Source organism: Microchirus variegatus (assembly GCF_963457635.1).
Source record: "Microchirus variegatus genome assembly, chromosome: 8".
Lineage (NCBI taxonomy): Eukaryota > Metazoa > Chordata > Actinopteri > Pleuronectiformes > Soleidae > Microchirus > Microchirus variegatus.
The window spans coordinates 30039130-30067065 of record NC_139809.1 but is presented as its reverse complement, the minus strand read 5'-3'; the positions used below and the strand labels follow the sequence as shown (position 1 = coordinate 30067065).

At 41.8% G+C, this 27936-nt stretch overlaps 1 protein-coding gene across 1 annotated transcript; it reads left to right on the top strand.

Annotated features, from left to right (window-relative positions):
* Nucleotides 1–870: 870 nt before the first annotated feature.
* On the top strand, nucleotides 871–27936 carry sf3b3 (splicing factor 3b, subunit 3; the record flags this gene model as incomplete). Its single annotated transcript, XM_083894119.1, has 27 exons — nucleotides 871–953; nucleotides 2304–2446; nucleotides 2527–2682; nucleotides 2790–2960; nucleotides 4004–4176; nucleotides 4393–4534; nucleotides 5681–5793; nucleotides 5880–6017; nucleotides 6126–6229; nucleotides 6314–6479; nucleotides 6712–6807; nucleotides 7136–7208; nucleotides 8974–9125; nucleotides 10012–10167; nucleotides 10251–10406; nucleotides 12115–12258; nucleotides 12374–12496; nucleotides 12593–12747; nucleotides 13723–13897; nucleotides 14860–15065; nucleotides 15171–15327; nucleotides 17687–17812; nucleotides 18782–18994; nucleotides 20540–20638; nucleotides 25646–25789; nucleotides 26839–26943; nucleotides 27796–27936. Exons 2-27 carry the CDS (start codon nucleotides 2377–2379, stop codon nucleotides 27934–27936), a joined length of 3654 nt encoding a protein of 1217 aa, XP_083750245.1. The 5' UTR covers nucleotides 871–953; nucleotides 2304–2376.

Genomic DNA, 27936 nt, shown 5'->3' with positions numbered 1-27936 from the left:
ACCAAAATACAAAGCATAGAAGTTATACAAAAAAAAACAGATTCAAGGTTAATATTCAATGGAATGTTTTTTTTTTTATCATAAAAGTACCTAGTGTCAGTTGTCAATAAGTGAATGGAAAATCAAGTGGATTTTACACATCTATAATAATATAATACATGCAATGTTGTCATTGACGTTTTAATGTGAAATCCACGGTCAACACTTCCACTTCCGTTTTGAAGCTAGCTGCTAATTAAAAATTATGACGTCAGTTACAAAATTAAAGTCTACTGCTCATTCTTAACGAATGTGTAGTTTTCTTTAAAAAATTAAATAAAATAAATATTGATAATAATAACAATAATAATAATAATAATAATTTAACAACAATGGGTTGCCTCTTGGATTTTATAGATAAATCTAGATTATTTTAGTGATCATGTGATTATTATCAAAACTGCTACGCGTTACGTTTTCACGGTCTTTGGCGACCTCTGCTGGACTTACTTCGCCACTGCGGAATATTTGAGTTCCTCTTCTATTATAAACTGAAAAAGTAGTTTTATTGCAACGTGTAGAAACCACAGAGGAAGCGTAGAACGCGGATACAAACACGTTATAACAAAAAGGGAAATAAACAATTTAAAAAGGATCATAAATGCAGCGGTAAAGTTAAAATAAGACACTGCCAACTGTCTCCAAAGCCTGTTAGATTTGTCTTTTTACAAAAACAAGAAAGGTAGATTTTATATTGTCAACTTTACACATTATGTATATTATATGTTGCCAATACAATCAAAATAAAACATTATCCTAACATTTCTACCAGGCACTGTGTCGGCCGCCTCTCGTGACGTCATCTCTGTCGGACGAAGGACCCACGGACGGCGGCTCTTCGTTGGCTTTCCGGCTGTTTTGTATCAATGAAACTTTATCGACCTGAAATCAGAATCATCTCCGTTTTCACGCCGGTAAATATCACATCCTACGATTCTGCAGATTGTGCGCAATTAAACCGACGACATATGCGCGCGAAGTGTTTAACCTGTGACGTATTATGGCAAGAAAACGGGGACGATGCGCCCGGTACAAAAGTGGCGCCTCGTATGAATGGACTTCCCCCCCTCAGCCGCTGAGTACGCGTTAGCCTACGAATGTTCCAGGCTAACCGTGTTCATAGTTGTTTTTTCCCCCAACGCATGTTTCCGGTTTATGAAAATATGTGGATAACAGTTAACTCGATCAAGAAAATTCACTCTCAAAGTTAATTTGCTACTTGCTAAGCTAACAGTTCAGTGTCACCGGCTAGCTTAATGTTAGCATTGCTAACGTGCAAAAGCATGTAAACAAACGTTTTGTGGCTCTGCGGGTATTTTAATACTCCGCTAACTTGTTTGTATAGACTTATTTGGCGCTTATTAGTGTATAAAGGAAGTGTTTGTGGATCTCTTCATTTAGACGCAACTCGTTTTGATTCTCCCTCCATTAGTTACACTTAGAGCTGTAACTAACGTTTAATCTGTGGGTTATTTTCACGATTTGGTCCATAAAGTGTCAGAATACGTTGATCAGTGTTCGGCAAACCTGGACGAGATGATGCTCTCAAATGTCTTGTTTTGTCCACAAACCAAAATAATTATATTTTAATGATTTCTTTACTTTATGGAGCAAAGAAATGAATAAAAATATTCACATTTAAGTAGTTAAAACAACCATAAATAAATTAAATTAAACATGGGCAATGCATGTTAATAAATATACTGTATATGTATGTGTGCAAGACTTAGCTGTAAGGCTTAAGCTGGGGACACACTATCAGGTGTTTTGCCCCATTAAACCCACCATTCACAGTTGGACAGTGTTAGCACTAAGTTGGTTACAGTCTGTTGTGTGTGTGTGTGAGGGGTAACGTCTTGAGTTAGCATCGCAGTCGATCGAACTTGTTGGAATTTTGGACGTAACACGTGGTGTCAAACAGCCAATGAAACGGTGTCAGAAGACGACAGGAAGTAGCGGGAATATCAAAACAAGAACGGCAAAGTTTGTTTACCCTTTAAACTGTCGCTCTCGAGAGTTTGATGACGGATCATGTCGTCTGCGATCTCTCATTAGTCCATAAGAGTTTAGTGCAGAATTTGACATTTGTCTCAATATATCTAACCCTTATAATTATAGTATTGGACATTATTCCAGACCCGCAGCATGGTCTTCAAACCGATTTTCTTGCCTTAATCTGGACTACGCCGAGACATTGCAATGTGTTTTATGTTGACATATTTGTCAGTAAGTCTTTGTTTGTTTTTCCTGTTCTTCCTTTACAGTATTGACCCGGGCTAAGCACACCGTTTGCTGCCCTTTTAAAGACATCGTAGTGAAGCCACAGAAAGAGGAGCCATGTTTCTCTACAACATCACACTACAGCGAGCCACTGGCATCACCCACGCCATCCATGGAAACTTCTCAGGTGAGTTGGCTCAGGAATATCCCTGAGATCGGACGCGCAGAACGGCAGCATTTGTAAATGAGTTGTTTCCGTCTCGATAGGAACCAAGATGCAGGAGATCGTTGTTTCCAGGGGAAAGATCTTGGAACTCCTGCGACCAGACGCCAACACAGGAAAGGTGCACACTCTGCTCACAGTGGAAGTGTTTGGCATCGTCAGGTCTCTGATGGCGTTCAGGCTCACCGGTGGAACCAAAGGTATGGAAAGAACCATAACACAAAATGGAGTAATGGTTTGGTAAACTGCTAATTCAAGAGGTATAATATATTTTTGATACAGCTACAATCTTCTGATGCGTTTGTAGATTACATCGTCGTGGGAAGTGACAGCGGTCGCATCGTCATCCTGGAATATCATCCGTCAAAGAACATGTTTGAGAAGATCCACCAGGAGACGTTTGGAAAGAGCGGCTGTCGGCGCATCGTTCCCGGACAGTTCCTGGCTGTCGACCCAAAGGGCAGAGCTGTGATGATCGGTACGGGTTATTGTCAAAGAGTTACCACGTTTATTAGAGCAGAGGGGTTTTTTCAGGGTTCGTACGGTCATGAAAAACCTGGAAAAGTTTTGGAAATTGAAAATGCATTTTCTAGGTCCTTGAAAAGTTAATGAAAAACTAAATGTCCTGTTGAGTTTTGGAAAAGTCATGGAAATATTGCATGGATAATATTTTGGATGCGTTAAAACATAAATAAAATGATGTAATGTGCAAATAAAATTTAATTTGACACGGAAGTGTCAAGCGGAAACAAGCAGATCACTGGCGCCGGGCTTAGCGACCCTCCAGTCCCCACATGGATTTTGAGATGCTCTATTCAACGACAAAATGCCAGGAAAGTTTAATGCGTCTATGCAAATAAAGCGTACAGAGACGATCATTCAGTCCTGGCGTGTGGGTTTCGCCAGCTAACAGCTAACGGAGAAGCTAAAAACACAAGGCAACACACTTCCGAGGGTGTTCTTATTCGGAGGTAAATAAAAAAGAAGACGCCTATAGGGGACAACAATTCAAATGCAAGCGATGCCACACAGTGGCTGCAAGTGTTTACTGCAGGCGTGAACCAAAAAACAAAAAAGCCCTTACAGAATACAACCACTTCCTCTCTTTTAACCATTACTTAAAGCAATACTCAAATAATAATTCGAATCAATAAGTATGAGAGAAAGTTACAACAGAGTGGCTTTTTAAGGAGAGCTTTAAACTTTGGCTGCTGAGAGACGCAGACCACGGACGTGCAAAATGCTGATAATGAAAGACGTGTTTTTTTATTTGACGAAAGTCTTAAAGATTTGCAGTCAAAACAAATGGACTTTCATGTAAGACTGTGGGATGGCACCAATTTTTGGTCTTGGAAAGTCAATGAAAGGTCATGGAAAACTATTGCTAAAAAAGTGTATGAACCCTGTTTTTTGTATCGTTTGAATAACGCGGTAGACGCACCTCACAGCATCATTGAATGTTAATAACTCCTCGTGTGAATGTAGTTGAACATGTCGTACGTGTGTTCTTTTCGTGTGCAGGAGCGATCGAGAAACAGAAGCTGGTTTACATTCTGAACAGAGACGCGGCGGCGAGGCTGACCATCTCCTCCCCGCTGGAGGCCCACAAAGCCAACACGCTGGTCTACCACGTGGTCGGAGTCGACGTCGGCTTTGAGAATCCCATGTTCGCCTGCTTAGAGATGGACTATGAGGTGAGTTCATGACAATTCACCAGGACTCACGACAGCTGCTGGAGACGTGATGAGATTTCATGTCTCTTCTCTGACTAACTCTGGAGAAAGATTTATAACCTCTGATCTCAGCGCACAAGTTCAACATAATAAGTATCTTTTCAACCTTTTATTTTATTGTTGTTCTGCAATAAAATGGTGTTAAAACGATGTTTGTTTGTTTTTTGCTGTTTCCAGGAAGCTGACAATGACCCAACAGGAGAAGCCGCCGCCAACACGCAACAGACGCTCACCTTCTACGAGCTGGACCTGGGCTTAAATCACGTGGTGCGCAAGTACAGCGAGGCTTTGGAAGAGCACGGGAATTTCCTCATCACAGGTGAGCGTTTAGTAAAGACGTTTGTGAAATGTGGAACTTTTGAGTTCTGGATCAGTTTAGACACTTGAAAATGTTGACCAGATGTGATGAGTCTCACATGTCTCTTCTCTGACCATCACTGGAGAAAGATTCAGCTCTGATCTGAGACTAGGGATGGCTTGATACCACATTTAGTGAGTAAGTCGCCTGTCGGGTGAAGCGTCCATGCTAATGTGACATGTTGTCAGGTGTGTAAACAAAGGCAGCATGGTTTGAATTGAAAACATGAGTCTGGGTGAGAGCCAGAATAGTTCAGCAAATATTGCAAATATTTTCGACGTATCCTTGTTCAGGGCGATGCCGACTATTAAGATGGAAAATTTCAAGTTATTCCGAGATACTTTTTGTTTTTTTGAGGAACGTCAGAAGACCGGCTTCGTCTTTGTGTCTTCAGAGTTTGGAAACCAGCAAGTTTTCAGTCTGTATCATCAGCATACGTTATGCACTTTGACAGTGAGCTGAGTCTCTTCTCAAAAACAAAACGTATCTCGGAATGACTTGAAATTTACACCCATAATAGTCGGCACCGCCCTGAACAAGGATACGTCGAAAATATTTGCAAACCTCTAATGGAATAATTTTAATGAATTTTTGAAATCCAGGAAATGATCCATTTGCCCTGATGCACTTTGACAGTGAGCTGACGTTCTTCAAAAATACAAAAAGTATCTCAGAATGACTTGAAATTTACCATCATAATAGTCGGCATCGCCCTGAACAAGGATCTGTGGAAAATATTTGCAAATCTCTTAAGGAATAATTTTAATGAATTTTTGAAATTCAGGAAATGATCCATTTGCCCTGATGCACTTTGACCGTGACTTTCTTCAAAAAAAAAAAAAAGTTTCTTAGAATTATTTGAAATTTACCATCATAATAGTCGGCATCGCCCTGAACAAGGATCTGTTGAAACCTCTAATTTCTAATGAATTTTTGAAATTGAGAAAATGATCCATTTGCCCTGATGCACTTTGACAGCATGGTTTGAATTGAAAACATGAGTCTGGATGAGAGCCAGAATAGTTCAGGACAGGAAAAGCTCCTCTTAGCTGTGGCTGTCTTCACTCTAACACACCTCACGAAACACCTCTCCACCTGTGTTTTCAGTTCCCGGTGGTTCAGACGGGCCCAGTGGCGTCCTGATCTGCTCCGAAAACTACATCACTTACAAGAATTTTGGAGACCAGCCAGACATTCGCTGTCCCATCCCGAGGCGCAGGGTGAGTCCTCGATACAGAAGTCGTATCATCGTTCATGACATCTCCCTGTGGATTATAAAATGTTAATGTATGGCTCTCTCGTGCAGAATGACCTGGACGACCCGGAGCGGGGCATGATATTTGTCTGCTCGGCCACACACAAGACCAAGACCATGTTCTTTTTCCTGGCTCAGACCGAGCAGGGAGACATCTTCAAGGTTACCCTGGAAACGGATGAAGAAATGGTGAGCACACGTGGAGAAAACCGACTCTGTCGTCATCGCTCCTTTCATCATCATTTCATCATTGACTACAGTCTCCAACTACAACTAAAAGTCTTGTTTGTGTCGTAGGTCACTGAAATCAGGCTGAAGTACTTTGACACCATCCCCGTAGCGACAGCCATGTGTGTTCTGAAGACCGGCTTTCTCTTTGTGTCTTCAGAGTTTGGAAACCAGTAAGTTTTCAGTCTGTTCCATCAGCTGCGGAGAATTGTTGGTGTTGTGTCTCCTCTAAAAGAACATGACTTCTTTCCTCACAGCTACCTTTACCAGATCGCTCACTTGGGTGACGACGACGAGGAGCCCGAGTTCTCATCTGCGATGCCTCTAGAGGAAGGAGACACCTTCTTCTTCCAGCCCCGCCCACTCAAAAACTTAGTGCTGGTGGATGAGCAGGAGAACTTATCCCCCATCATGTCCTGTCAGGTGAGTACGTTATGCACTTTGACAGTGAGCTGACTTTCTTCAAAAAAACAAAAAGTATTTCGGAATGACTTGAAATTTACCATCGTAATAGTCGGCATCGCCCTGAACAAAGATCCGTTGAAAATATTTGCAAACCTCTTTAGGAATAATTTACATGAATTTTTGAAAATCAGGATATGAGCCATTCGCCCTGATGCACTTTGACAGTGAGCTGACTTCATGTTTTTGACAGATTGCTGATCTGGCCAACGAGGACACACCTCAGCTGTACGTGGCCTGTGGACGAGGACCCAGGTCTACCCTAAGGGTCCTTCGTCACGGACTGGAGGTAAATACACACACACACACACACACACACACACACACACACATTCTGTGGCTGTGAAATGATGAGATTTTTCATGTCTCTTCTCTGAATAAAAGCTGAAGATTCTAAAATTCTCTCTGATCCCAGCACAAAACGACCTGCCGGCTGTTTTACTTTATCTCATGTTTATTCAATCTGTTGATCATTATATTCGATTAATGGAACTGGGTTCTTTGCTCCATATACCAAAGAAATCATAAAAACTATAGCATTTGGAATTAATAAATTATGAAATTGATAAACACTAAATCTTCTTTTCGTCTGTTTCCGTCGTCTCCTTCTCCGACAGGTCTCAGAGATGGCTGTGTCTGAGCTGCCCGGTAACCCCAACGCTGTGTGGACAGTACGCAGACACGTGGAAGGTAACGACGCGCCTAACTTATTTTTCCCCTGACTTAAAATCAAATCAAAATCATGCCACCTTTTCACCAAATTTGAATTGAACAATTAGTGAATTGGCAAAAGTCTTTTCCCCTCGTTCTTAGCGGCGAGGTCACTAACTGACACCACTAAACAAACGACACTACTTAAGGAATTTCTGTCGGATATGTCAACTCGCTGCAGACTTGACTGCAGGTACAGTTTCAGCCTAAACTAAGCTGCCACATGTTTCAGCACATCCCAGAGCCTTAACAGCCTCTGTGAGTATTGTCCGAGTAGCTCCCTGTCAATCAATAATATGCGTTTGTGTTGCTTTCGGGAATATCGGGATTAAGGAATGTTCCTCAGGTTAGGGTTGGGCTGTAATTCAGTGTCTCTACAAGTACTAGAGGAAAGGTTTCCCGTCACTTGTCTGTTTTTCTGCACGTTCTCTGGTAATAAGAGGGACCAATATTCATCAATGTCACCATGTTCAAAAGGAGCTTAGCTACTGTAGCGGTGTAACTGTGACGGCCGCCGCACAAGACAACAACGCAGTTCATTTCCCTGTCTTTTTGGTCCATTTCTCAGAACTGACATCCTGTCCAGGCCTGAGGGGTGAAATTAGGTTTTTAGGGTCTTAAACCATGTGTTTTTTCTTTTCTTTATTTCTCCCCATCAGGAAAGGATCAAATCCACATAGTAGTTGTTTATGTGTGTTATTGATTTATCTGATGTACATCACTTTGTCTCAGTTGTTGTTTTTAAAGTGCTTTATAAATAAAGTTGGATTGGATATACATCTTATAGACATAGGCCCCTCCCCAACCCTACATTTTTGCCCTAACCCTACATTTTCCGCATTCAAGTGTAGGGGGGACCAAGGGGGAGTGCAATTTTCCCCCTTATAATCAACCCTCAAAATGTAGTGAGCTCTGATGTGAGCTTAAAACGAAGTGGAAGATGAAATTACCCATGATGCTTTGCGAAATCAGCAAGCCGGCTGATCTTTTTTAACAAAGATGGCGGCCGCATCTGCCGAGGAACAATTTCGTTGCGATATATTTTTGCAAATAAGCACGTTACAATGTCGAATTGTGTTGGTTTGATCTATATCCAAAGGAGAAGCTTTGAACACTAATATCAGAAAATAACTGCAGATTTATGAAAGCAACTAGCTAACTAGCTAACTAGCTGGCTGGTGGCTGTTTGCCGGTGCTTCGGGAGAGTATGCCCATTACGGAGAGCTGTATGGGGGTCGGACCTTCTCTGGGCACTCGGCAGGTAGCCGCTGGCTAGCTCCGCTACATCTGGGTAGTTTTGTCAGTGTTTTCCGGCGTTCACTTTAACACGCATACCCTGGACTTGTCAGATTTCAATCACATTGGTGGTATAGCGTTTATGAGGATGGAGAAAAACGCCGGCATTTTTCCAGAATGAAAATAGTAGCACGCTCCACCGGTAGAATTGACGTAGGTTAGCATTCTGTAGGTTAGCGTTCACTACGCTAATTTGCATATAGGGAATTTACGGTTGAGGGCACTCCAAACCAAGTGGACATTTTAAGGGGGAGGTATTGGGACACGGCCTTAGGCTTAGACCGGACTTATAGGGAGCTAGCAGTCACTTCCTTGCACTCTGTGTTTCTTCAACACTCGTACAAATTGCGACGTCTTGTTGAGACGAGCAGGAAAAAGAGCTGTTGGATGTAACCTGTAACCAGTTTCTAATGTGTTTTTTTTCTCTCTCTCTTCCCTTCTTCACCAGACGAGTTCGACGCCTACATCATTGTGTCTTTCGTCAACGCCACTCTGGTCCTGTCCATCGGGGAGACGGTAGAAGAAGTGACAGACTCCGGCTTCCTGGGAACCACGCCCACTCTTTCCTGCTCGTTGCTGGGTGAAGACGCCTTGGTGCAGGTGAGTGAGATATATATATATATATATATATATATAAATATACCATCATCGTTATCGTGCCTGTGTGGTTACTGGAGATGCATCAGCAGAGGCGATTCTACAGTCTGTTGGAGCCCTAAGTAACAATTCCCAGAGGGGTTATAAATAATAACATAACATAATAAATGTATGAAGTCAAAACGTTTTTTTTTATTCTTAATGAATGGAATTACATGGAAAAACCTTGTAATTTTGGAAATAAATAAAGTGTGTGAGAATATAAATGTTAAGAACAATAAAATACTGTAAATAACTTAAAAAGAACCTATATGAAGTTTGTAAAAAAAATATACATTACACTGTAAAGATAGACAAGTATATAAACATAGTAAAAAATTGCAAATTATACATTGCACTGTAAACAACCCACATTATAAGACCATATAAATATGTAGAATTGGAAATAACAGGAATATACATTACACTGTGAATAACTTGCATTATAAGACGATATAAATATATAGAACAATAAAATACTGTAAATAACTTTTAAAAAAGTATATAAACCTAGTAAAAAATATACCTTACACTGTAAAGATAGACAATAACCCACATTATAAATATATGGAACAATAAAATACTGTAAATAACTAAAAAAAAACATATAAACTTAGTAAAAATATACATTACACTGTGAATAATTCTAAATTATATAATAATAAATTATACATTTATAATCAAGATTTAAAATATAGAAGTTAAATAAGGCAATTCCTCATCAGCACCTTTTAAGCACTGCTTCTACTAGTTAGCGTTAGCGTCGGCTAGCGTTCTGACACTAGCGTTAGCTGCTGTTCGGTGTCCGTGTCCCTCCTGTGATTTCCCTCGTCTTGTTTCTTTTCCTCAGGTTTACCCGGACGGCATCCGTCACATCCGAGCAGACAAGCGTGTGAACGAGTGGAAGACTCCGGGTAAAAAGACCATCGTCCGCTGCGCCGTCAACCAGCGGCAGGTGGTCATCGCCCTCACTGGAGGGGAGCTGGTCTACTTTGAGATGGACCCGGTAAGAAAGTCGACGTCGTTGTCACATGACGTGTCTGTGTAATATGTACGTGCTGACGTCGTCTCCTTCCGTTCTCTCTGTAGTCTGGTCAGCTGAACGAGTACACGGAGCGTAAGGAGATGTCTGCAGATGTGGTTTGCATGAGCCTCGCTAACGTTCCTCCTGGCGAGCAGCGATCCAGATTCCTGGCCGTTGGACTGGTCGACAACACCGTCCGAATCATCTCCCTGGATCCATCGGTAAGAGTTTGCGAATAAGACGTATGCTTTACTCAAAAAGTATACTGTCCATTCTCTTTACCTTCATTTTTTTTGTTATTATCCATCCATTTTCTACTGCTTTATCCTCCATGTGAGGGTTGTGGGGGATGCTGAAAATGGCGAAGCAAGGGCTTTGAGCTAAAGTATTTAAAAAGCATATTCTAATGCTACAAACATATTTGATTTCAATGTAGTCATAAACCTATATAAACATACGTATTGGAAGTAAATTCAGTTCCTCGAAAACCACCTCGAAAACCACCTTTGTTTTAACAAACAGTTGAAACCAGACGTTTACATACACTGTATAAAAAAAATTCACATTAAATCACGCTAAACTTTTACCGTTTTAGGTGGATTAGGTTTACTAAAATCGGGTGTGCCTCTAATTAACCTATCACAAGCTTCCAAAGACTTGACATCATCATCTGGGCTTTCCCAAATTGTTTAAAGGCATAGTAATCTTAGCATTTGTAAAACATCTGGCTTTGAAGGAAGTAATAAAAAAATGAGTTTTTTTAAATGAGTCATGAGACGGATCACAATGGTTTGCTGTAAGAGAGCTACAGAGCTCCTCTGTGACTCGTGAGTCATTGACACAGATGCTGAAGGCAGTTTGAAAAGCGATACTCCTCTCCATTGTCACGGTGACGTAACTGGTGAGAAATCTCTGAACAATTACCCCATGGGGGTTTTTTTATCTGTAACTTTCTGTGAGCAACTTCCTTACTTCTACAGTTTTTGACCAAATCAATCAGATTATTTTGGGCTTTTGGTCGGTGATCGCCCAAATATGTTCTTATTATTAGAATCTGCCCACAGGTTACACCACAAATCAACAAATTTTATAAAGGGGCAAAACTATACAGGATCAGACACAGTCAGACTAAGATTCTGATCCAGATTACAGATTAGGCTGCCGTTTCTTAGGTGGTAAATAGCTAGCTGACTGATTATGTAAGATTTTACTTCCCGAGGTGAAGCTTGGATGTGACTCTTCCCTTGTCCCCACTACATAGATTTATTATACTGAAACGTATCCTCCTGTGGTACACTAGGTGGCAGTAATGCCCCCTTTCAGCCTGTTATGAGGCAGTTTCTGCTTTAGCGAGTGGCAGAGTTGTCTCGAGTCTTGGGAACAGTCATGATCTTTAAATATTTAAACGTACTGGGCTGGATTTTGCCACGCTTTTGTCGCCATCGTCTTATTTTTCTGTGTAACGGCTTCCACTGTTATTTTAGGGTTTAAGTTAGCGGAGGGAGTGCTATTATCTGTGTGCGTTAAATTCAGTTCATTAATGGATGTCAACTGTTCAAACGTTTGGGCTCACTGATACAATTGTTGTTGTGTTTCCCATTAAAACTTTTATTCATCAAAAGAGTTGCAAAATGAATAGAAAATATAGTCAAGACATTGACAAGATTAGAAATAATGAGTTTTATTCAGCATAATCATTTTGCCCTTTTGTCAAAGAACCAGCAAAACTGTTTTCAGCTGTGCTAACATCATTGCACAAGGGTTTCCAAGGGTTTTCTAATCATCCAATAGCCTTTTAACGCCATTAGCAAACACAATGTACCATTAGAACACTGGTAATGGGCCTCTATACACCTATGTGTGTTACCACATGAACGGAAGTGTAAGCTCCTGTTAATTAACCTTGTGAATGTTTATCTGAATCCTCAGGACTGCCTGCAGCCCCTGAGTATGCAGGCTCTGCCGGCCCAGCCAGAGAGTTTGTGCATCGTGGAGATGGGCGGAGTCGAGAAGCAGGACGAACTCGGAGAGAAGGGAACCATCGGTTTCCTCTACCTCAACATCGGACTTCAGGTATTCTTCCTCACGCTCACGGTCATGTCTGCAGTACGTGTGCGAATGTAATCTATATATAAATCTGTTAACCAGGAAGTATATTTTGGATAACTTTATTGGTTGCGTGTCTCAGAACGGAGTGCTGCTGAGGACCGTTCTGGACCCAGTAACCGGCGACCTGTCGGACACGAGAACGCGTTACCTCGGCTCACGGCCTGTCAAACTCTTCAGAGTCAGGATGCAGGGCCAGGAAGCGGTATGTGACTCCATATTTATACAACACTACCACACAGTGACGCTTTTGTGTTTTTTTGTGTGGAATTCTAATGTAAAATATTTCCTCTTTCCTCAGGTTCTGGCAATGTCCAGTCGCTCTTGGTTGAGCTACTCGTACCAGTCTCGCTTCCACCTGACTCCTCTGTCGTATGAGACTCTGGAATATGCTTCTGGCTTCGCCTCTGAGCAGTGCCCTGAGGGTATCGTGGCCATTTCCACCAACACGCTGAGGTGTGGACACCACTCTTTCAACACAGTGGATTTGTCTTGATCATTTAAACACCATAGTGGGACAGAGACAGAGAGAAAACTTAAACGCTTCAGTGCATAATCTCTATTTTGGATTGAAAGTAATTACCCAAACAGTCTGTGGTCTCCACGGCCCCACATTGTACAGTCTGGGTTTGTGTCTCTCACACACGTGAGGTTTTCATGACTTCAGGGGACATTACATTGACTTACATTCATTTCCTGGAGACATACTCCCAGTTACCACTGGCCTAATCCTAACTCTGACCCTAACCTTGCCCTAACCCTACCCTCAACCTTGAAACATTTCTCCACCTTAAAATGTCGTCAAGTCCCCGTAATGTGAGTGTGTAAACAGGTTTAGGTCCCCACAACATTAGTAAAACATGGGCACACACACACGTGGAGTGAGAGGGAAGAGAGAAAAAAAAAAGAATCCAGGAATTGTAATTGGAGCTGCATTGTGAAGGGAATAGCAGCAGCTGTGACTGAACATGGCCAGCTAGCTTTTCATGGATGGGAGCAGTGGGTTGTGTATTTACTCGCGCTGGGCACGTTAACACACGTGCGTCGACGGTACGTGTCCAGGCACCGTTTAGCAGTTAGCTCCGTTAGCTGTGTTAGCTCCTTTCGTGCCGTTAGCGGCACCTACAGTGGAACTGGAGCGGTCTGTTTATTAAACAAAAAGAGCAGCGCTACAAATAACCAGCGTACCTGTGTACTGCGTATGTGTGCCTCTGTTTTTAAAGTTTAGCACTACTTTAGAGACTAATTTTAACAATCGGGAGTCATCACATGCGTCTTTTTTTGTAATATGGAGTTAATGGGCATGAAAAGCATTGTCTGAATGAATTTGGCAGTGGTTTGAATCTAACAGACGTTTTTGTTCAAATTGAAAATGTGATTTTTCTGACCCTCTCACCCTTTCTTCCTCTTCATTTTTCCTTCCTCTTGCAGAATCTTGGCGTTGGAGAAGTTGGGCGCCGTCTTCAACCAGGTGGCCTTCCCCCTGCAGTGCACACCCAGGAAATTTGTAATTCACCCGGAGACCAATAACCTCATTCTGATCGAGACGGACCACAATGCTTACACGGAGGCGACGAAAGCTCAGCGAAAGCAACAGATGGCTGAGGTATGTGAGGAGTGCAGCGTCATGATGGTCAGAGCAGGGCTCAGCAGCTTTGGTTTGGGCCGAGGTTGCACTTTTTCAACGCTTTACTGAGTTTATTTCAGCACTTGAACAAACTTCACAGCCAGCAGTGAAATGTATTTTAGTGACATTTTTTTCAGATTGTTGAAATGCACGATTGTGCAAGACGAAAGCAAGAAATGACACGGAGGAATGTCAACTTGACAGTTTTTTAAGTCACCGAAGGAACAAAGGTTCAGAGGTTTTTGCAAAATTATATTTTTGGAAACGGGTTAGGAGGGAAAAAAAGTAATTGCTTTAAAGAGATAACGCAAGTGTCTTCAACCGCTGCTCGAATTAGTCATTTAGATTAGTTTTTAAAAAGTCTGCTTTTTTTTTTCCCCTCTACTTTAACACTTGTAGTGTTTGGTAATTTCCGTGCAAATAAACACGTCTAAGAACCTTTTGTCAGTAGGATTGAAGCTGCAAAATTCTATTCTTGAGATCACAAGAATAAGGAATCACAGAACAATACAAACAATCGATTTTGTAATTGGTAGATTAAGCTATACCCAAGTAATTTAGTATAGAAACACAACAGGAAATGTGTAAAGTAACTCCCGTTTCAACCGCTAATCAATATTTGTAGAGCTGAAATGATTAATCAAGGACTAAATCATCAACTATTTTGATCATTGATAATCGGTTTGAAGATTTCTGATTGTTTTAGCTTCTTAAATGTGAATATTTTCTTTGTTTCTTTGCTCCATAAAACAAAGAAATCATGCAAACTGAATCATTTTGGTTTGTGGACAAAACAAAGACATTCGAAAACATCGTCATTTCCAGGTTTAGCAACCACTGATCAACGTTTTTTAACATTTTCTGACATTTTATGGACCAATAGTTTCATTGATTAATCGCGCTTTAAAAAATCGTCTGTGCTGCTCTTCCTCCCTCTGCAGGAAATGGTGGAGGCAGCCGGTGAGGACGAAAGAGAGCTGGCTGCAGAAATGGCCGCCGCCTTCCTCAACGAGAATCTCCCAGAAGCCATCTTTGGCTCCCCGAAAGCCGGCGCCGGACAGTGGGCCTCCATCGTGCGACTGGTCAACCCCATTCAGGGCGCAACCCTGGACCAGGTGCAGCTGGAGCAGAACGAAGCTGCGTTCAGGTGAGCAGGACAAAGGAAAGAAATCAGGTTATTATTTATGTTTTTTTAATAAGAGAACCATTTCACACCACGTTTTTCCATTTCCGCGTGCTTGCTGTTTTCCAGTGTCGCCGTGTGTCGATTCCCAAACACGGGAGACGAGTGGTACGTCCTGGTCGGCGTCGCCAGAGACATGATTCTCAACCCCAGATCTGTTGCCGGAGGCTTCATCTACACCTACAGGCTCGCCAGTGGAGGAGAGAAGCTGGAGTTTGTGCACAAGGTAGATTTGACTGGCACTCCGATCACTTCCTGTCCTTCCTTTTCCTCATTTCAGGCTCATTTAAGAGTGTTCCATCTTTTCCTGTAGGTGGCAAACTCACCCTGGTTTGTGTGTATTGTAGGTCTAAACACTGCTGCTAGATGATGCAGAGTCCATAGATTGGTGGTTTTGATTGAGGCTGGTTAAAGCTCAGTTAATGAAGTTATATTAGTTACCATAGGAGACGAGTGCTAAAATAAGGATTTGAAGCTGTTTTTTTTATGATTGAAACAAGATTATGATCGTTTTAGCTTAAAAACTGAATCATTTTGGTTTGTGTACAAAAACAAGACATTCGAGAACATCGGCTTTTCCACGTTTGACAAACACTGAAAAAAAAAAGAGTAAATCTGCATATTTATTTGTTTGTTTGTCTTAGTGTCATGGAAACACGTCAGTCTGACTAAAATCGAGCTAGTCTTAGTCCGACTAAGACTATAATTCGGTGTTCTTCATGTCATGTAAACACATTAGTCTGACTAAAATCGAACTTGTCTTAGTCTGACTAAGACTATAATTCGGTGTTCTTCATGTCATGTAAACCCGTTAGTCTGACTAAAATCAAGCTAGTCTTAGTCCGACTAAGACTATAATTCGGTGTTCTTAGTGTCACGTAAACAAGCTAGTCTGACTAAAGTCAAGCTAGTCTTAGCCTGACTAAGACTATAACTCGTTGTTCTCATGTAAACTCGTTACTCTGACTGTGCCTTCACTTTCTTGTGCTGTCGTAAATCGTAAATCCCCGGCTCGACTAAATCACTCATGAGTTTCTACTTTGTACTTAATTGTACATGTTCTACATGTATGTTTTGTATTTTTAGTTAAAAAAGCTATTTGATTTCACCCTGTTTTATTCCCTATGCTTAACTTGAAAACAGTCATTTGTTGGCTCAGCCCATCAGCTCTGGACGGGCTCAGGTTGTGGTGTCCATGCTCTAGTTTCCACAGAGGAGGAAGAGGTTTAAAACGTTTAAATCACACCAGACACAGATGATATTGGCCTCTCTGGCCAAGCCCTTAAAGGCATTCCCCACAGACACTTGACCAGGAGGGCGGAGGTCATCAGGAGGGTGACTCAGCCCACATTACCTGATGTGGATTAAGAGGCGGGGGGGAAGTGAGTCATGAGTGTCGGGGCCACCTATTTTCACATTTAGAGGAATTTCCCAACCACTTAAACCAGATCTGATGTTTTGGATGAGTCTCGCACATTCTTTCCAGTGTCCGGTGTCAACCAGGCCTCACAGTACTACTGTATGTGTGTCGCTGTCAGAATTAGAGGTTAATCAGCCTACTGCATTTTTGTTGCCAAGCCACTGAAAAGTTATTTTTATCAGCTGCTCTGATTTCTAAAAAAAACATCTACATCATCATTGACCATGGAAAACCCTTGTTTTGGTCGACCAATAGTCAACATGGATGTTTTGGGTGAAAGGTAAAGTCAAAACTTAATACTCAGACAGACGGAGGGCAAATGGGGTTATATTACACCTATCAAATAGAGGGAATTAGAACGAAATGCCTTTAAATAACATCCTTCCCTTTAAAAAGTTACCTTTCACAGTTAAGAGAAATAAAGGCTGCAGTCTCTGTTTGGAGACGTTTGGAAATAAATAAGGAATGGACTTCAATTTGCCTGTTTTTGCGAGCAGCCCATGAATATGTGATTATGTTTGGTAAAAATAGTCGAAGTAATCTCTCGTGTTTAGGTCTTTTTTATAATTCCTTGGCATCCATTACACAGTAATGTAAATGTAGCTCCAATTGTCAAAGCGTTAGCGTTGACGCTGTTAACGCGATAACGTGCCAAGCACTAGTTAATGGAATGAACTTGCTGATACAATATTGCACTTTGGCGTTCACCAAAGTGCAATATTGTTTTCAGCTCAACAAGAAGACGCTCGGGCAAACGGTCGCGAAAAACGAGCAACAATTTAAACGTAATTGTTGATTTAGCTGCTTCACGTTATATCGAAGTGGTTCAAGGTGGATGGAAATTGAGCCTTAAATTGCAAAAATGGATCCCAACAGACCGTGCAGATATGGGACCACACGTATTAGCACTGCTGCTCTAGAAAGATTTATGGGCTCACATGTTGGCCACCATGTAAAATACTGCCACAAAGGTCTTTGGCGTATTTTTCTTTCTCTTCTTCTTGTATTGCAGCTCTAATATTCTGGGATGTGGAGATTGTGGGGCTAAAGCAGTGATAAGACACTGGAGCTCTTCTTTACAAAGGAGCCTTTCTCTAAAAGCTGAAACTCATCTAATTAGCTGTGGAATATTGACCTGTGTGTTGTCTTGTGTTTTGACTGACAGACCCCGGTAGAGGACGTTCCTCTGGCCATCGCTCCGTTCCAGGGCCGAGTCCTGGTGGGGATCGGAAAACTGCTGAGAATCTACGACATGGGGAAAAAGAAGCTGCTGCGCAAGTGTGAAAACAAGGTAAGAATCATGCGGTTGTGCCTTTAATAGACACTGAAAGTAGAGAAAGTTCAATTATGAAATGTTATGAAAGACCTAAACCGACATATTTACGTACATTTACTGTACAGGGACCCATTTTTTTAATGTATCCATGTGTACTTTAAATGAAACAATAGCTGATATTTCATTTTGTTGCATAGAAATTGTAGCTTTTATGTTGTATTTTTATTTATTTATTTATAATTGTATTTATTTCTATCTAATTATGTAATTCATTTGCTGATCCAGGTGCAAATCTTTACTTTTAAAGGGCTATTTCACCCATTCCCCCCCCAAGAATACACTTAAAGTCATTAAGTTCCTACTGCGTTTGTTTAATTCACATTCTATGACACAGTTGGGTTCAATTTGTTCACATCTTTTACTAAAACTAAATAAAACGTGTTATAATTGACATAAACACAGTGAAGAGCAGTGTAGGGCTTTTATTTTCTTTGAAGTAAGTGAATTTGACGTCCACTTTTTGGGAATGAGAGGTTTTATCTCAGATCTGCTCTCTGGTGATCAAATAATGCAATTATCTCTGGAAATTAGTTTAAAAAACAACAACAATCATATGCTAAGTATTCTTCTTGACACAGGAAGAGAATCTTGTCACTCAAGTCGTATATTCCGTTTTTGACACTGACAGAGCTCATTAAAGAGATAAATGGTCGCATTGGGAGTGCCGATGTCAGTGATGAGACACATATGAACTTTAACCTGACCCCGAGGTTCATTGATTGGTCAAGGACAAACCTTCCTGTCCGATGACATAACAGCGTTCTGCTCGCTCTGCCTTGGTGACTTTGAGAAGATCGAGTCACAACTTTGTTTACATGCTTTACTAATATCAATGTGTGTCCATATTTAAAAGCCACGTAGCTTTTGTCAAGCTATTCAAGCTATATATAATCCCTTCGTTTTTTTCTCTCTCTCCTCCTGCAGCACGTACCCACGCTGATCACCGGCATCCACACCATCGGCCAGCGCGTGATCGTGACCGACGTCCAGGAGAGTCTGTTCTGGATCCGCTACCGCCGCAACGAGAACCAGCTCATCATCTTTGCCGACGACACGTATCCCCGCTGGGTGACGACCGCCTGCCTCCTCGACTACGACACCATGGCATCTGCCGACAAGTTTGGCAACATTAGCATCGTGAGTACTCGGAAGGGTCCTTGAAATCCTCAAGTTTAAGATTTTGAGAAAAGATTAAAAACAGCTTCTTCTTCTTCTTGATAGTTTTGTAAATGATCGTTAATAAGTATGCTTCGTCTGACTGTCTGCTTGTGCCCTCTAAGCTTTTTAATTTCTAAATATGTCTCTTGTCTTTATCGTTTAACTTGCACAATTATTGTCTGTTTGCTAGTGCTAACAGACGTTAACGCACATTAGCGCATTACGCTTTGCCATGACGACTGACCAGGAAAAAGGCGCACATATTGTTAAAACACCTCTCTAAAGTAACGCTAAACTTTAAAAAAACAGATGCTCACATACGCAGTACACGGGTAGGCTGATTATTTGTAGCGCTGCTCTTTATGTTTAATAAACAAACCGCTCCGGTTCCAATGTAGGCGCGCTAACTCAGCTAACGCAGCTAACTGGTAAACGGTGCCTGGACTCCGTAAACATGACGTCAACGAACGTGCGTTAACGTGGCCAGCACTACTGAATACACAACCCACTGCTCCCTGAACAGCTTCCTGGCCATGTTCAGTCACAGATGCTGCTGTTCCCTTCACAATGCAACTCCAATTACAATTCCTGCATTCTGTGTGTGTGTGAGACAGGGTAAGGAAAAGGGAGACAAAGCTAGGCTGTACTCCAGTGCCACGGCACGTAAACATCACATCACATCACACACTTCTTTTTCCCGGTCAGTCGTCACGTAAACGCGTCATGTGCTAATGTTAGCTTGTTAGAAGCCAACTGTTGCTGATTATACGTTTTCTGAATGTGGCAACAGCGTTTCATCTTTGTCTGTCAGAAAATGACATTACATTACATTACATTACATGTCATTTAGCGGACCCTTTTATCCAAAGCGACTTTACAATTGAGTAGAACCAGGCAGGGGTGGAGTTGAACTTGTGACCACGATGACTCCTGCGCATGGGAGTACCGGTCTTAACCACTGAGCTACTCCAAACATGCTTGATCAGACCTTGAAATGATCATCTCAAATGTACATTTAGGAAACTGAACAGTCAGAAAGTGTATGTTGGGAGACTGCAAAACATATTGAAAACATTAAAACTAAAAGAGCTGTTTCCTCGCACAATAAAACGCCCCAATCCTATGGGACAGACTCATTTTCAGGGTTCGAGCACGACTGTGCAAGGACCCTCTTGAAATGGAAAAGGTAATTCTTATTCTTATTATTTCGCATTTTTGAGGGCCTAAACATACCCCAAAACTCAAATGAATGTATTTAAAAGGTTCGGTGGAAAATTGGAAGTGGGAGGGGCAAATAGAAAAGAGGTTGGCCAGAACATTAGCTTTGACGTACATGCACAAAACTTGGTACATGTGTTCATTAGGTCAGGACGGTCCAAAAATATAGTGAAGACCTATGCTCTAAAACGAACAGGAAAGCCACCATCTTGGATTGAACGTACGCTAATTGGCGATTTTGGCGAATTTGCACCAATGCTACAAAATCTATCTATTTTTTTCTTATTATGACTTGATTTTCCTCAGGTGCGTCTTCCCCCCAACACCAGCGACGACGTGGATGAAGATCCCACCGGGAACAAAGCTCTGTGGGACAGAGGCCTCCTGAATGGAGCTTCACAGAAGGTAAAAACACACAGTTGACTTTTTTTATGGGTTTTATTTCTCGCTTTTTCTTTGCTTTTGCTCCAAGTCGATTAGACCTGAATTAATAAATGAAAGTATTTATTATTCTACTTCGTTGGCCAGCTGTCCCATCAGTGTTTACAACTACAAAGATTATTTTCTCTATTAAACAATTTCAAAGACAATATTCACAGTTAAATATTCACAAGCTCGAGGTTAATATTTATTGCAGCCCTAGAAAAGTTTACTGCAATATGACTCCGCGGGGTGAAGTAATAATGATTCACTTTTAATGATTTCTTTGTTATGTGGAGCAAAGAAACCAGAACATATTCACATTTAAGAAGGTTAAAAACCACTAAATTCTCGGACTTTATACTTGTGGTAATTTGAAAATTTGACCTCCTTCATTTCCTCCTATCCAGCAGTTAAATTGATCCCAGTTACACAAATTAAAGCGAACACACTACAAACATACAAACTCTAACCCTGCTTGACATCAAAGGTCTTTGAGGTTTGTGTTTTCATTTCATCACAGGTCGGGGTTTTTGAAATGAATTTTGCCTCCAGAAATTAGATCTACGACAATGTGGTTTAAAGACGTTAAAGGGCTCTGAATTAGTGCAGTGATTATCACATTAGCCTCTGGCTTTGGTGTGTGTGTGTGTGTGTGTGTGTGTGTGTGCTGAGCTCAGGTCACACAGTTTATCAGCAGTCTGGCGCTGACATGGTTTCAGAGTCGCCTCTTCCACTGCTCGGACCTCCAGCCGCAGACACAACACACACGCACAACTCGCACAAACTGCACAACACCAGCGTCAACCACACACACATACACACACACACACACAGTATCACTTCTCCCAGGTTTGAAGCCTGGTCAGAAAGTGTTTAGGTAGCAGATTGAGTGGGAAAGTCCCCCGTAATTGAGTTGACTTTATGACAATGTGTTTGTCCACTACACACTGATGTGTCTGTTTTTAGACGTGGGTGTGGACGCCTGCATTCGTCCCCCTATCCAGGAGGACAAATGTGTCTCTTCTTGGTGCAGAGGACAGATTTTAGGCTAAAAAAAAAAACCCATTGTTGACACCTTCAGGCTCCTTTTAAGGTTAAGACCTGGTTTTAGTGGCGGGATTATAGTAATTTTCTGGGTTGGATTGGGGTTAAAGAGAAGGGATTATGCCTCTGGGTTTCTCAGAATTAGAGACAGACGTGTATGAATGTGTATGTGCATGTGCATCCGGCTATTTGAAGTCAATAACCCCGTTAATGGCTTGGCTGAAGGGGCGTCCTGCATTAAATTAGATGCATTCCACATTTATTCGATTAATGTATTTGAAAAGCTGAAGAATGGCCGTCAGTCTGTCTGAGACGGGCTCGGCAGACTGACTGTCCCTCTGTAGAGTAATTAAGGTCAAACTTTTACATAAACCACACAAGGATAAATGTAGCTAGCAGGCAGCGCTCCGTTTTAAAGTAGACATATTATAGCCTATTTCTACAAGTTAAGCTAGTTCCCTGGTGTCCTAATGAACATGTCTGTGACGTTAGGCTTTGGTCAAAATACCTTCAGGATGAAGCACCACAGCAGTTCAAACAGCCCTGTGCAGAACGCTCGCTTTTGAGTGTCTGTCTCTTTAAATGCAAATGAGACACAGGAAACTACGGCAGCTAACAGCAGTTAGCATTTGGAAAAGCCATCATTTGCCATCACTTTAGCCGATTTATCCACTGGACACTTCCGCTCTTCCGGATACTATCGCCCTCGTCTGCACTCTTGCGTGTTTTAGCGACAAAGTGTAGCTCCGCGAGACGACAATTCCAGGAATGTCTCGTTGTGACGTAGCAATGAGCGCGCGAGTCAACATCGCGTGTTTTATCTCCTGTACTTACACTGAGGCGGACCACAAAAACATGACTGAGTCGTCTTTTTTCACACTTCGTAGAGCCTCCAGAGTCCCAAATATAAGCATTACATGATTAAAAATGTTGATTTTGCATAATATGTCCCCTCTAATTATAGAAATAATCCATATGGGGTTAAAAATTATTAAGTCTCGGCCTTAGTTATGTTCATATGTTGTGCCACACTTTTCCCTTACGCTGATGACACTCTAATTTTCATAATCATCACCACATTGTCCATTACTGCCTTTTTTAAGTCGCGTCACAGAATTCGCACCTTCTTTTTTGGGACACCAGGTCGCGCTGTGCAGCTTTAAATTGTTAACGCCGTGAATCACAAGGTCAATCGATTACATAACAATGAGTGTGGAAGTCAACATCGCGTCTACTTGGACTGAGGCAGACCACAAAAACATGACTGAATCATCTTTTTTCACACTTTGTCTACTCATAGAGCCTCCAGAGTCCCAAGTATATGTATTCAAATGATTTAAAAAGTTAATTTTGCATAATATGTCCCCTTAATTATAGAAAACGTTTAAAAATGATTAAGTCCGGGCCTTAGTTATGCTCAGATGTTGTGCCACACTTTTCCGTTACGCCGATGACACTCTATTTTCATAATCATCACAACAGTGTTCATGTAACTCCGTGAATCACAAAGTCAATCGATTACTCGGACCGAGGCGGACCACGAAAACATGACCGAGTCGTCTTTTTTCACACTTTGCCGACTCGTAGGGCCTCCAGAGTCCCAAATATAAGGATGAAAAAGTTGATTTTGCATAATACGTCTCCTTTAAACTATATTTTCTTTCCAAATTCACCATTTAATCCTGTTGAATCGTACACATGGATCATGTTCGGCGAGCTCTGTCCGAGTAGAATCTAGATTTCTAACTGAATGGTCCCTCACTGACTTTCTATGACATCGTTTCAAGACCTTTGTGAAGCAAATCCTCAGATCTCATCGGTGATCCCAGCTCTGTTTAACATCGTAAAAAGCCTTTGTGTCTTTATAATTAGCCCACTCACATTCTGTAATTGACAGCTTTCCTCCAGGACAAAGGTATAATTACGACAGTCGCGTTGGACAGAAAGTAAGATTTTAACTGTTGGGATGTCCTCTCCTTCTTCATCCCTGCAGACACAACCTTTAATTGCTGCGGCCAAAATAACTATTGAGTTTCTCTGCGGTCGCTCTCCTTCCAGGGGATTCTTTCCCTTCCCCAAGGCGACGTTAATCAAGCCGGGGATAAGCCTCGAGCTTTCTCAGCGGGATCAGAAGTAGCCGAGAGGAAAAATCAAACAAGATAATAGAATCCACAGCTTTTAGCCACAAGGAACCACTGTTTTTGGAGTTTTTGGTTGTGGTTTGGACGGTGCTTTGTTTCGGCTGTCTAAACCAATAGACGTCAAGATGTTTGTCGGCTATTTTGTACACGAACAGAGCGTCCAGGAACATGGGAATTGTTGTGCAAAAACCCTCCACAGTCAGTCATTTGGAAGGCAGAAGCGAACGAGAACAAGACGCACGGGGAGACGCGAAAATAAACGCGCAGAAATAGGCAAACGCTCGAGTCCGCTGGAGATTCAGCTCTATAAAAAACTACAGAGTGTAAACAAGATGTACATGCAAGATATGCAATTTCAAAGGACAATTTTTAAGTATTGTGAGGAACACAAAGTTATTGGGGTCAGGTCCAAACCAATGACTGTCTCATGTCAATCTTCACGTCTTCATTTTACGTCTTTATGACCATTCTTTGTTATGTGTGAGAGGTCGCTTTGTGTCCCGAGTGCACAGAGGTCATTTATACGTCGACCGTCATGTTTGTCCTCTATACAGTCGACTCAGACCGAGGGTTAAATGCTACCCAAAGCTGCCTCTTTTTCTCTCTTCTATTTTTGATTTGATGGTTATTGGATTAGATGTGGCCATGTGGACCAATTTTCTCTAAGCTGTGTGTGTGTGTGTGGGTCGTATACTTTTACCCTGGTCTTAACTGGGTTCAGTGCCACGGGATCTTGCGTTAGTCGCTGCAGGGCTGCACAGTTTGGGCTCCCCTATACAATTTTTTGTTGTGTTTTCCATCGAAAGTCGGACTTTTATTCATCAAAAGAGTTGCAAAGTGAATAGAAAATATAGTCAAGACATCGACGAGATTAGAAATAATGGTTTTTCTTTGGTCAAAGAACCAGCAAAACTGTTTTCAGCTGTGCTAACGTCGTTGCACAAGGGTTTTCTAATCATCCAATAGCCTTCTGACGCCATTAGCAAACACAATGTACCATTAAAACACTGGAAATGGGCCTCTATACACCTATGTACATATAACATTATAAACCAGACGTTTGCAGCTAGAATAGTCGTTTACCACGTTAACAATGTAAATTAAAAGTGCTTTTCCTTAAAAAATAAGGACATTTCTAAGTGAACCCAAACTATTGAACGCTATTGTAATTGATAAATAAATATTTTGCCATCTTGGCTTTAGCCTGTTAACTGTTAGCAAACTAATTTTTGTGTTCTCTAAAACAGGTTTTTTTCATGACCTGTTGTTCAATTACTGTTAACTAAGGGTTTTTGTATTATTTGTTACCATTAAACATTTATCATATGGTGTTAAAAAAGAAAAAAAGGCCAAATATGAGAGTCTTTGTGATAATCAGTAAGTCGATTTTAAGTTGATTTAATGATTGATTTTCCAGCTTCTCATATGTGAAAATGTTCTGGTTTCATGGCTCCGTTCAACAAAGAAAGTATCGAAACATCATTTTGAGTTTTCAGATTAATTATTTGACCAAAAAAGCGGATGAAAATTTGGCGGGAAAAACGTGAGTTTCCCATTGACTTGAGCACGGCTTTCAACTCTTTTGTCTCTGTTATTGTGAGACCATAGCTCCACTAATCAGGACCATAAACCCCAGGACAGTGAGTCTGGCCAGACCACATGCGTTTATTCTCTCAGAAGAAGCAGGGATTATCACCCTCTCATTGACCAGATTACTATTTTTGACCTAATTATTGTGAAACTTTGAAATATTACGCATCATGCAACACATGACTCACTCACTCTCTTTCTCTCTCTTCTCCAGGCTGAGGTGATAGTGAACTATCATGTTGGCGAGACGGTGCTCTCTCTGCAGAAAACCACTCTGATTCCCGGAGGCTCGGAGTCCCTGGTCTACACCACGCTGTCTGGAGGAATCGGAATTTTAGTCCCGTTCACATCACACGAGGTAAAAAAAACACACAAGTTACTGTGATTTAATACAATGATTTATTGATTTGATGAAGCATAAAAAAGTAGTGCTGGGCACGTTAACATCGGTTAGCGTCAACGTTAGCGTGCATCGCGTTTTCATGACGACTAACCGTAAAAAGACGATGTGCGTGACGTCATGTATAAGAGACTCCTGATTGTTAGAATTAGTCTCTAAAGTAACGCTAAAGTTTAAAAACAGAGGCACACATACGCAGTACACCAGACCACTCTAGTTGTACTGTAGGCGCACGCTAACGGCGCTAAAGCAGCTAACGCAGCTAACTGGTAAAACGGTGCCTGGACTCTGCTGCCGCGGCACGTAAACATGACGTCATGCACAACGTCTTTTACCAGTCAGTCGTCATGGAAACGTGCCATGCGATAACGTGGGTTAGCGCCGATGTCGTCAACCGCCGTTAGCGCGTTATCGTGCCCAGCGCTAGAACTATAGAGAAAAAGATAAAAACAACAGAACCCTTTCACAAACTAGGTGTTATATGGATGCATGTAACGTTAGCCTAATAGCATAATTGCCAAAGTCTTGTTTCCCGAAAACGTTCAAATATGACTCGGGCAACTATGCTATTAGGCCAACGATATGTAACCTTTGTTTAAGGAGATGTATAGTGTGATATATAATCACAATCCTTTATTCCCTGTTCTCATTTAGCGCGGATAGTTCGGCCATTTTTGTAAAAAGCAGAGAAGCCACATGAAGTTCCGTAGCTCTGTGTTGCCCTGAGGGTCCAGCTAAATCTGCGCTGACCTCCCAATAACAGCTAATATCCAACATAACGCGGTCCCCTAACTTTTTACCCGACCTTTAACCTTTTACCCTAACCCCAAAAACTGAGGCTTAACCTGTTGTTATGGACTTGAAAAGACGGCGTTAATCTGCCAAATGAAAACCTCACGCAGAATCGACTGATATCAGGTTTCTGAGAACAAAATGTGCACAAACTTGTTGATGCTCCTTCATTTTCATTTGTACTGATTTCTCTAATGTCTCTTCTTCGTCTCCAGGATCACGACTTTTTCCAGCATTTAGAGATGCACATGCGCTCCGAGTTCCCTCCACTGTGCGGCAGAGACCACCTCAGCTTCAGGTCCTATTACTTCCCCGTCAAGGTTGGTGTTTGTTGCTCTGCTCTCGTCTGTGTGTGTTCGGGATGATACCTGAATTTGGATATCTGATATCTGATACTATTGCGATATGGATGCTCCGTTTGCTATGATAAACTCCAAGTATGATGTGAACGATTTTACAGCGACTTTACACACCCCTGGCAATTTATTTTTTAAAACGGTGACAAATCTAGCGACTTTTTGGTCAATAATGCTCGCCTGCTAGCTGGCTGGAAACTGCGGAATGGATTTCTTGAACGGAGTAACGTGCATCATTACTCCGCGTCTCATTGAGACACGCCTCAGTTCGGGAAATCCGTTCCACTCCTTACAGCCAGCTAGCAGAGCAGTCAGTCAGTATCACATGTGGAGACATTTCAACAGACGACATTAAAGCACAGACATATCTTTTGCGGAATTACCGATCCGAGAATTACGTCTGGATTACTGGATCGGATCGGCCCCATCCCTAGTCTTTGTGTGCGTTTTACTTAAAGAAATCGTCGTCATTATTAGATTAAATGGTGTTTGTTATGACGCCACCTACTGGTTCATGCCCTGTGTTGTTTGATGGGTGATTCCACGCAGAACAATGAGCGAGTAAAGTTAAGCAAGAGAGCAAATGACGACGTGACGATGCCCGGGAAATGAAAACTCCAGCATCTGTCTCACCAAAGACCGACTTTGACCAAGATCCTAAGGACAAACGCTTGTCCAAATATGGAGCCTTCCTATCCTAAGCCGTTTCAGCACATTCTGTTTGTCCTTGAATTTGATTTGCTGTCATCCAAGATCCTCTCGCGTTCTTCCTCACCTCCTTTTCACTCTCTGGTCTTTTCTCTCTCTCTCTCTCAGAACGTGATAGACGGCGATCTGTGCGAGCAGTTCAACAGCATGGACCCTCACAAGCAGAAGAGCGTGGCGGAAGAGCTGGACCGGACGCCGCCCGAGGTCTCCAAGAAGCTGGAGGACATACGCACTCGCTACGCCTTCTAA